This window comes from Melanerpes formicivorus, unplaced genomic scaffold (assembly GCF_026170545.1).
Source record: "Melanerpes formicivorus ecotype bairdi unplaced genomic scaffold, bMelFor1.0.p_v2 SCAF_36, whole genome shotgun sequence".
NCBI classification, from domain to species: domain Eukaryota; kingdom Metazoa; phylum Chordata; class Aves; order Piciformes; family Picidae; genus Melanerpes; species Melanerpes formicivorus.
Genome location: NW_027142388.1, coordinates 1282178 through 1293596, shown reverse-complemented (window position 1 = coordinate 1293596; position 11419 = coordinate 1282178). Strand labels below are relative to the sequence as shown.

Sequence of the window (11419 nt, the reverse complement as noted above, 5' to 3'; positions counted from 1 at the left end):
GTATAGCAGCTTGAATTAGCTAGAAGGTCATACAATAAATATACACAAATCTATCACTAAAAAAATAATCATCTGATTCTCCAGCTACTTCACAGTAACCAGTGCTGCTGCTTTTAAAATGTGCACATAGTTGTCATGGGTATTCAGACTAGTAATATTTATTGCCCAAATCAAAGAAAAACATTTAGATAAGTGAGAACTTACATGACTGTTGAGCTAGCTCAGGTGCCAGTAGCAGTCTGGATACAGCAAAACATAACAGCTAGCTCTTCCTGCTTGTGTAATACACCACTACAGAAGTGTGCACAGAAGCAATACACACATAGAGCACTAACTCTAGGGAGAAAAAAAAGAACAAAAGCACATCAGCTTGGGGACTACACTTCAGCTGGCTAAAGTAAAGAGGCATTAAGAACAAATACTGCTTCTGTTGGAAGCAGGTAACTGCAATTCGCACCGGTGAGAGGCATCACACTGTAGATGGCTGTTGGCGTTTTAGGTTTGTTTTGTTCTGGGTCTGTTTAGCGTGCAGCACAACTCATCAGACTCTTAACCCATCAGTGATGTGTTAGGTGACTCAGCCTCTGCTCTGAACAAAAGACAGGACACCTCACGTAGAGATAACATCCCCGAAGCAGCGGTTTATTTTATTCATTTAACTCCAAAACATTTAATTTAGAAGTCTGGCATCTCAGTCATCCATCTTAACATGGGCTAATATTGACATAGTGTTGTCAGAATACACAGACAACAAAACAGCCAAAGAGTTTACAAAAAATAAATCCATGGAACTTCAAAACAACTGCAAAAGGTTACAAGTATCAAAACTCTTAGGTAGATGCACTGCATTGAAAGAAACTGTGCACATAAGTTAGAGGCAAAAAAAAACCCAAATTGCTACTGAAACCTCACATTTCAAACAGTTTCTTGTAAACTGATGAACAGAGCTGTCATTTCACATCAACTTAAGTGTTTCCATTGACTGAAAGAAAATTTGGGGTGGCTAATTTACTTTGCATGCACAAACTGTACTGCTCAACAGAACTGTCACAGCTCAAGTGGAAAAAAAAAAATCAATTGGAACCTCTCTTCAATTGCTTGCCATTGTTCTTTCCCATATTTTCCAATCAACAGGCAAACTAAAAATGCCTCATTTACTATGCATCTTTCTGCACTGCTCAAGTGCAACTAAGATAAATACAGCCAATGAAGCAACCAATCTATCAACGCCCATGAAGACTGATCTGAAACTGCTTCTTGATAAAGAGGACAGCAGATCTCAACAGCTGTACAATACAGATATGCTTAGCACTAGATATTTAGTGTGACTGTGGCAAGGAAATGTTGGTGATGATGGGGATGGTGAGTGGATGAAAGAGGGATCAGAGGAAAGCTTTTTAATTGTTGCCCTCTCCTGCTTCTTCATCTTGCTGATCACTTGTCCACAGAGTGAGGTTATCTCGAAGTAACTGCATGATGAGAGTGGAGTCCTTGTAGGAATCCTCATTTAGTGTGTCCAGCTCTGCTATGGCATCATCGAAGGCTTGTTTGGCTAAAAGGCAGGCCTGCTCAGGAGCATTCTGGATTTCATAGTAGAACACTGAGAAATTGAGTGCCAGCCCAAGCCTAATTGGGTGAGTGGGCTGCATGTGCTCTTTGCTGATCTCAAAAGCCTCTTTATAGGCAGCTTCTGAGGCTTCCACAACACTGTTCTTCTTCTCTCCAGCAGCAACTTCTGCCAAATAGCGGTAGTAATCCCCCTTCATTTTCAGATAAAAGACCTTGCTCTCATACTGGAAGTCATTGCAGTTCTTGATCAAGTATTTATCTAGGAGAGCCAAAACATCATTGCAGACTGTCTCGAGCTCCTTTTCTATCTTCTCCCTATAGGCTTTAACCTTCTCCAGCTTCTTCTCATTCCCATCTGCCATAGTCTTCTGCTCTATGCTGCTGATGACACGCCAGGAAGATCGTCTTGCTCCTACTACATTCTTGTAGGCTACAGACAGCAGGTTTCTATCCTCATTTGAGAGAGGCTCATTCAGCTCAGTTACCTGAAAATACAGAGATCAAATTTAAAGAGGGTGCAAATTTCTTCCAGTATTTCCGTCATTAAGTGCAAAATTCAAAACTCCTTCTACATCCCAGTTTTTGCCAGACAGGAGTCAATCTGCAACGTTCAAAGTTTAAAACTATTTCTGCAGTCAACACTTAAAGAGCAAAAGCCCCACAATTCTGTTGCAGTAGAACAGGTATTCAGAAGCCTTTGCAAACCACATTCACCAAACAGAAGTGAGTCATGCTTGTGTCGTGTAGAAGCACTGACAGAAAGAAAGCTCAGTTTTTCACAAAGTCTGCTATAAATATTCAGACTACACTCTTAGTGATGAATTTAAATGCATCCAGAATACCAGCTCTATGACTCTGGAACACAGCACAGACAATGGAAACTGGTGCAGCTCTTGTAGTTTTCCCCCCCCGATACATTCTTTCATCAACAGCAGAGACAGAAGCTCTGCAGTCATTATGATTAAGCTCTGCGTAGTACAAATGGAATTAGTGTTTTCATAGTATCTATCACTCAGGTAGTGAGTACTTATACAATGTAGTAATACAAAAGTTACCCTGATTCCTGCTACCTGCAGGCAAATTTAAATGACAGAACTTGAAAGAAACTGCATAGAAATAGAACAGGAAAAAAAATTAAGGAAAACTCAGTGATATTACACTAAAAACATGGAACATTCCAAACTGCTAAATCCATTTACATGTACAGAAAAGCCTATAAATTGAACTGGAACCTCAAACTGTTTTGATTAAAACAACTGAATCATTCCAAGGTTGTAATTCACAAGGAGTAGTATTTCATATGCAATGGGTTTCAAAATCACACAGCTCGCATAACTCGGATCTTGCCAGCTTTGCAGTGTAAATGACTCTCTCTACCATGTAGCTGTACTAGAGAAGCAATACACATTAATTGAGGTCCTGAGTACTACAAAACAGGATGAGTACCACCTGAAATACTAAAGGCCTATACAACTAAAATGTTTATTTCTGGATGATCTAAACCCAAAGCCACTCTGTCCTGTGCTCTCAAGATGCTCAAGTACTTGTTCCATCATGTAACACACTAGCAGTACATCTTTTTCTGGAGTGTGGAGAGGTAACTTTTTACCTACCATGTAGGGTCACTGCCAACAGCTGGAGTCCTGCAGCAGCATTTAATGCGGAGAATACCACACCCCTTGGAAGAATGCCATTTAGTAACAGTACATCTACAAATTGTCTAATTTCTAGTATTTTCGGGGAAAAAAAGAATACTAAGCTCAGAAATTTAGAGCAGCAAACTAAAAGAAAGTTACATTTTCCTCTCCTGCCTACATATTATAAGCCAAAATACCAAAATTCTCCCCAAGAAAATTCAGTTTAACCAACAAAAAGTTCTATTATTGAGCAGCAGCATCCTTGTTTAAACAATTTTCATTAAAAGAAGGGCCTGGTAAGACTGTGTTTCTCCAGCTTTATAGCAACACCAGAAATGGCAGTCTTACACTTTTTTCTTCCTTCAGTGGCAGTCTCAAAACCCATGCAAATACGCTTTCACTATTGCTTTGTGGTTTAGGAGGAACTGCAAGGCCGTTAGCTATACTGCGTACTGCAAACGTGTGGGGCTATCAACAACCGAAATCCTTCACACTTCTCTTTACAACTGGAAGCACACTACTTCCATATAGCATCTTTGAAAAATACTTAGATACCTTACACTCAGGTTACATTGCCTTTTTTTTTTCAGAAGAACCTTCAAATCAAGATATCCTGCACTGAGAAGAGACACCTGAGCTCGACTGATTTCCTGTTGACAGAAGTACAGTGTGTCTGGAGCACAGAATAATTGAATGTTATTCTATATGGATAAGAAGTTACCTCAGCATTTCTTTATAGTCAGGTATCTGTAAGTAATGCTCCATAAATGCTCAAGACATAGCTCTCTTAAAAAGCACTCTCAAGCTCCCAATTACAGAGGCTCATCATTATACAACTTACCTGAAAGCAAAAGTAGCATATTACATAAGAGTACTGGGATTCAAGATGAAAATTATAAGCAGTTTTTACAACTAAGTGGACATACATGGGGTCATATGCAATTTGTTTACTTATTTCCTGAAGCACAGCAACTGTATTCTGTCTCACACATGTTCAGAGCCATACATGCACTACTAGAAGAATGATATTTGGAAAAATAAAGAGATACCTACTAACTACAGCTAGAGAGAGTCTTCTAGAGCAGCAGTGGATTTTAGTGGTTGCTGTTTCATCTTAGAATTAGCAACTGAAACACTCAAGAGAAGCAGCTGTTGCCTACATTACAGGCATCAACACTTGCAGTGATATCATTAAAATACAGCTTATTTTACTACCTAGAGCCTCTGAGATACTCAAGTACTGCTGCTTAGGATTAGATTGGTCATAGTATTTATGATGACTCAATAGCAAAAGTGAGGAAGAGCAGCAAAGTATCTTTTTAAAGGGAGGTGACATACATCACTGCCTCTAAACAGACTGATTCTCACAAAACGTCAACTCCCCTTGAAGCTGCTTTTTCAAACTAAAACCATCTCGAGTTCTTCAGCAGCAGTACTCTCAAGGGAAACTTGATTCCTCTTGTGGCCTTTGGGGCTCACAAAGGCCAGATCAGCAAGAACAAACCAAATGTAACCAGATACAGCGAAGGCACTGCGAAGCATTTACCATCATTGATGTTTCCCTTAACATTCAGATTATAGATTTTTTTTTTTTTTTAAAGGACTAGACATGATGGAAGTTTGATCACTCTGCAATTTTATTTTTTATCAGTACAGACATGTCATTACAAATAATTTTCGCTGCTTGGTCTGAAAGGAGCCGAGCTGCAATTGTAACTTACTGTTTAAACACACGAGTATTCAGCTGTGTAGGGAATGCACTGGGAATTTGTTACCTTACACAGAGGAGACAAAATGGCAACGTTAAAGCATGAAAAACGCTCTCTGTGCCACTGGGGAGCTGCTGTACCCGGATGCAACTGCTATCTTCGAGTCACAGCGCTGATGCTTGTGGGCGAGATCTCTATTCGTGCCTCTATCGCGAGGCAAAAGAAGCCTCCAGAAAAGGCAGGGGCTCCTCCTGCTGTGCGTGGTTTCCCCAGCCACCCACCGCGCAGCGGCCATCCCCCCTCCGCGCTTCGTGTCCCAGACTCCCCAGGAAGGGGAGACGCACCCCAAGGTCAAACCCACCGCACCCCCCGCGGGAAGACGGCAGGGGCGTGCGCGCGAGTCCGGACCCTGTCTCGGGCAGGGATCAGATAAAGAGCCGCCGCGTTCCCGCCGCGGGCAGCATTCAAACCACTGCCCTACGCGTCGGATTGGCGGGGTGCGGGAGAGAGGCGAGAGGAGGGCACAGGGACAGCCACACCCCCAGGGCAGGGACGGCCGAGGGAGCAGGAGGGCTGCAAGAGAGCCGTTGCGAGGGAATTAAAAGAAAAGAGAGAAGAAAAAACACAAAAATAAAGAGGTGTTTAGGTTCATTTGGGACCGACCGCCGTCTGTCTCATCTCCCTCCACGGCAGAGGAGTCACGGGCACCGCCCCACACGCCGGCGCTGTCCCGGCGCGCTGGTCTGGTTCCTGCTACCGCCCTCTCCTTTCTTCACCGCCACGGGTGGGACCTGGCGGCTCGCATCCTACTCGGGACCCAGCTCCGCCTCGCACCAGCCCGGACTTCCTTTCCCTCCCCCGCCACTACCCACCTACACACTCCTCCCCGGGTACGACCCACAGCCACAACGCTACCGGCCCCACTCACCGACTTCATGGCCGAGGCCATGTCGTCGTATCTCTCCGCCTGCTCGGCCAGGCGGGCTCGCTGAAGCAGCTGCTCTCTGTCCCCCATAGCCGCTTCCGTGGTGGCTGCTGGGCTTGGGCACTCTGCGCCCCTCGGAGACAGACGAAACGGGGGGCCTGGGATGTGCTCCTCGAAACGCGCGGGCGGTGCGAGAAGGGAACCCGGAGGAGCCGCTGCCTCAGACCGGCTCGGCTCGCCTCAGCCTCCGCTCGCGAGGCGACGGTTGTGCGCCTCGCGCTGAGGGACCGCGGCAAGGCGGGAGCCGCGCGCGCTCGCTGCGTCCCCTCCGCGGCGTGAGCAGCTCGCGCCTCTGCGCCCGGCTCGGAGCCTCGCGCTGCTGCCGCCGCTTGCGCCTGCGCGCGGGGAAGGCAACGGGGGGGCGGAGCCGCGGGGACTGCAGGGGAGGGGCGGGGGCGCCGCGCCCCCGCGCTCTATTTGTAGGTGACGTCACTTGCTATAAATAGCCATGGCGGGGCGCCGGCGCGGGCGAGCGCCTGCGCGCTGTCTCTGCTGCATTTTACTGCTGCAAAGGTGGAGGTGGGCGGTGGGCGCGGGCACTGCAGAGCCCGGCCGGGGCCGCTCCGCCGGACGCGACACGCGGGGGTACTCGGTAATCGGCCGCCGTCTCCCCTCCTCTCCCCTGCCCTGTCTGCGGCCGATGACATGGTGCGAGGCTGCCACCGCGGAGCTCCGACCGCGCCCCGCCCGGGGAAGCGGCGGAGCGCGGCTGCCGCTGGGGCCGTGCCCTGTGGGGAGCGGCGCGCCGTTTTCACGTGTCCGGCCGCCGCCTCTGCGCCATGACGGCTTTGTGCTGCCGCGGCCCTCGGCCCGGCTGCAGCCTGTGCACCCATCTGCAGCAGCAGAGGGAAACACGCGTCCCGGGTCCCAGCTGCTCCAAAAGGGCCCAGGGATGGGGGTGGCGGATGCGGACCGAGTCTGCTGCCTTGCCTGAGCGAGGCAACTAACTGCAATCTTCCTGGGTGTTTCAACTTGTGGCAGTCGAGCTCCTCTTTCATTAATAGAGTGAGTACCTGCCCTACGTACAAATCACCTCACAGGAGCCATTGCACAAGTGACAGAGCTGCTGCCGGTGGCAGCAGAAATGCCAGCAGCCACCTTCATCCTCTGATGCCAGAGGTTAACATTCTTTGTCTATCCCCCAAACAGCATTAGAACCTCACTGCGCACAGGGAGCTGCTCTGCGCCTCATCGAAAGCCGTGCCTACCCTCAGACAAATCAGCATCACTGACGCGGGCAACAGCACCTACACCAATTCCACGTCTGTCCTCCCCACCAAGGGAGAGGACAGAAAACACATTGGGCACCCAGGGAGCAGGCTGGTCTCACTCACGACACACTTTTTCCAGTCTGTTGTGTCAGCCAGGAGCTTTTAGCCTCAACTCTTCATGTTGTTGTTTGTTAAGCACCGATGTCATTTAAAATAAACACTGCGGTTAGTTTCAAAAGGGAATAGATGAATACTCTTTTTTTCAGCAGGACATAAATGATAAAGATGACAACAGTTACATGTAATAAAGCATGACAGATAAAAATGTCACACAGCAAGTTACAAAGGGATTGCTGGAACATTCAGGAAAGCTCGGTGCATTGCTGTGAAGCACACAGCTGTACCTACACACCGCAGGCTGAACTCAGCCTCTCTCTCCTAGCTGGATTTTTTTTCCCCCGTTTCCAGGAGAAGGCAGTGACACAGCCTTAACAGCACAGATTCCAAGTATCACTCTAATTCATCACCATCACTAGTGCAAAATTTGCACTGACTTTACCTGAGGATGAAGCTTCCTTTACGGGCAGCAAGACTATGTTCTGGAAAAGGGACGAGTACAGATTTTAATGTATCTAACACTTGGGCAAGAACAGTGAGAGATGGGCTAATCCAGAATTCCCAGGATACTTCTCCAGTGTGGAAACCCTGCAGTTGTAGTAACTTCTTATTAGAGATTAGTCAGTCTGCAATGTTCCAACTGTTCTGAAAATCTGTAGGGTCTAGCAGAAGCTTTCTGGTCTCGTGCAGCAGTTTCAGACTCCCGAGGGAAAGAGATTACGAAGTACTTTCAAAACCAGTTATTCACCCACTGAACCAGACAATCTGCATTGATCTGCCAAATACACGTGGATTAATCTATACATGCACAAACCCCATTCCCATTAAATGCTTTTTGGGGTTTTGATTGAAGCCTCTGTGTAATGGAGACTTCAATTTCTCAGCCTAAAGCATCTCAAAAATTCTTAACCCTGAATCCAGGAGATGATAGCAACTTCCCTGATCCTAAAAAAAAAAATAAATAAATTATATCCAAGGGTTCTAAGAAAAAGGACTACAGCAACCATGTATGCAGCATTTCTGCAGTAACCTAAAGAAAGTGAAGAAACTGCAGTTCACACCGATAAGGTCGGGTGGGTACCGATATTCTATCTGTGCTCTGCCTAGTGCTCTAGATTTGCAGCCTTAGCAGTGGCTCCACGGAACATGAGAGGTACAAAGGAGAACACAGTAGAGCTCAGGCAAGGAGTTTTAATTCGCTGCAACACTTAAAAGCCAAGTTAAAATGTCTTAAAAATACGGATCTGTAAATGCCAGCAGCCCGTTTGCCGGAGTGCTGCACGGGGCGCAAAGCGCTGCGTGCCTGGGGCTCTCCTGCGGCGCCGGGCTGCCAGGCACCGAACATGCCGCTACAGAGCTCCGCGATTCCCAGCACAGCTCCGGCAGAAGCCCAGAGCGGCCGCTCGCATGAGGCAGGACTGAGAGCTGTTGGCAAAGTGACCACACCCAGCAAGAATTTGTAGACGGAGAAACTTGTAGTACTGAAAATTGCACCATGACCTAAGGCAGTGGCTCTGCTCCACAGGCCCATCTGATTGTTGCACAGCATCGATGTTCCACAAATAGCTCCATGCTGAAATGCCATTCGACTTCACTACTCGGCTTCACACGGGGACAGCGGGGACACCAACGCAGCCTCACAGGGTGTCTCCTGGTGCTAATGTTTAGCTGAGGGGACAGAGCTAGAAAGGGAAACACAACAGGGAACTGCTCCATGCCATTCCCAGCCCTTCTTCCTGGCAGAAAGCCTCCTCCTTTGCCTGTCCTGCTGCTACAAAGCCCCTGCCACTAACATCTTCCTCACCTCTCCAGCAAACAATCTTCCATGCAGCAAGGAAATGTTTTATTTGGGGAACTGCTAAATGGTAGAAGTCCTGGGGACAAGACAGAAAAACTGAGAGAACAGAAGCAACTACCAGTGAGTGGAGGAGGTTAACCAGCTTCCACATCCCAGCAGAGGAAGTAGAGATGAGTAAGGCAGAGAAGGAGAGCTGGAGAGTCTGTGGGCATCTTCTGATCTTGGAAACACGGTGACTGGCACTCATGTGAGGCATGATGCTCAGAGGAGAAATTCTTTCACAGGCTTAGGACAGTCTGCAAGTTTTATTGTTAGAATCCTGGCAGCACATCCCCCTAGTAAAGTGAAGTAAGTGAGCATCAGGGAGGAAAGGTGTAACCAATGACAAGATCAGAGCACGAGATAGGAGTGGGTGTAGCTGAAGTGTGATGATTCTTCCCCCAACCACAAGGGACTGTAATTGTAACAATATATTTCTAGCCAAACTACACACCACAGTTTAATGACCAATGGAACCCTCTAGGCTGTCACAGTGTATGTGAAAATATTCCACTATCTGTCATATTTCAATGTGTCTTGAATCATCCTCACAGAACCTCCCTCACAACTGGGAGATAAAACCTAGAACGAAGGGAGAAAGCCTTCAGTGCTGAGTGCTCAGCAGCAGCAGGGTTCATGCTGTGGGTATCTGTGCACCATCACAGAATGATCTCTAAACCAAACAGGCAGCCATGTGTGCAAGCCCTGCAAGGCTCTCCACGGGAAAGGTTAGCTCTGTACACTGACACCCACTTGGGATCCCCATAGACTACACCACAGCATCCACACACAGCAGCCTTTGCATGCCCCAACCCCTGTGCAGACTTCAATTGACAGATCCTCAGAATTCTCTGGCAAAATGTGCAGTTTTCAAGCACTTGCTCCTTTCAGAGTCCAGTGAAGAATAAGCACTGTGTCTGAATAAAAGAGATGGCAGAGTTTGTAATTGTCAGAATGATTCAGGGATATGCATAGGAGGCTGTGAAGCACGCTCAGTTGTGGGGGTTTCTTTAAGTGGCAGGAACAGAGTAGCTAACTGAAAGCTTTAACTCTTTACAATCTGCTTCAGACCACTCTATCTGTCTAGAATGTGGTTTTATTCTTTATGTAATCAAAGTAATCAGAACTCAGAAGCATAAACAGGAAAACATGAAAAAGCCTGCTTATCAGCGGCTGTCACCACAGCACCATACTGGAAAAAACCTCCACATGCAAAAGCAAAAACCACTCAACTTCTTTTCAGTAAACACTAAAGTAAACAAGCACCAAAAAAAACCCTACCTCATTTCTATTAAATCCCTGTGTTTTCAGAGGCGCCGAGCCTATAGATAAGATCAGAATTTAGATGTCCAGCATTTCTGGAGCCACCCTGAAGATACCTTATGCTGGGCATGCACAATGAAGGACTCAGCATCAGCAGCCACATTTGAAAAATAAGTCCAGGTCTTTCTTAACAAATGATTTTTTACTGCTCTTCACATTTTACCAGAGTGGATTAGTTTGACTTACAACTGGATTAAATCCCATTGAAAACGACTGATCTGAAGCAATGCCCTTCCACTGTAGAACATATCATGAAAGAATTGGGGATAAAATTAATGAAGCGCAGAGATAAAACAAAATACCTTTGCCAACCTTGTCAGAAGTGGCCTCTTCCTCTGGGTGCCCTACCTGAGTTGCTGTGTAAAAGCTCATTTCCTCTGAACATGAGGCCCCAAGCAAGTTGAGCCAGGCACCCAGAACAGAGACTGCCTGAAAATACCAACCTTGAGGCTGTGTCTCCAGGCATTCATCCTGAGTGGGCCTCAGAGGTGCCCTTCAGTAACAGCCATAGTAAGTGCACTGTCAACGGGACTGAGGACAAGGAAAGCTGCTTCTCATATCATGAATCCTCGCCAGCACTGGAGCAGATTAGCTCAAAAAAGTTTTTCACCAGCAGTTGCCATGCACATTTCTGTGCCACACTTACAACTAGTGATAAGCAACAGCTCAGTCTCTGACCCTGCTGGTCTTAGGCCTATCCATTGAACTGCCAAGAGGAGTGCTGGAAAAAGCAGATGCCTGCCTAGTGGAAAAGTGTCCTTCTCACTTCAGGGACAGCCAAGGAACAACTTACGAATGTGCTCCTAGATTTCCATCCCCTTTCTGTGATCAATTCACACATTAAAGTACCAGGCTTTGGGCTCTTGTATGAATGTTCAGGTTAAAAATGGCTTTTGTTCTTCTATCTAGGGCAAGCTCCTTCCTTTGACAGGCCATGCCATGCTGAGGAGGAGGAATGACAACAGCAGGTACATCACATTCAGCTCAGGGCAGGTCAGCCACGTGCTCAGAGTGCTTCTAATTACAGCTCC

At 47.0% G+C, this 11419-nt stretch overlaps 1 protein-coding gene across 1 annotated transcript; it reads right to left on the bottom strand.

The window, feature by feature from the left end:
* Positions 1-615: 615 nt before the first annotated feature.
* On the bottom strand, positions 616-6203 carry YWHAH (tyrosine 3-monooxygenase/tryptophan 5-monooxygenase activation protein eta). Its single transcript, XM_068157235.1, has 2 exons — positions 5844-6203; positions 616-2054 (listed from the first exon to the last, which is right to left on the bottom strand). Exons 1-2 carry the CDS (start codon positions 5928-5930, stop codon positions 1398-1400), a joined length of 744 nt encoding a protein of 247 aa, XP_068013336.1. The 5' UTR covers positions 5931-6203; the 3' UTR covers positions 616-1397.
* Positions 6204-11419: the final 5216 nt, after the last annotated feature.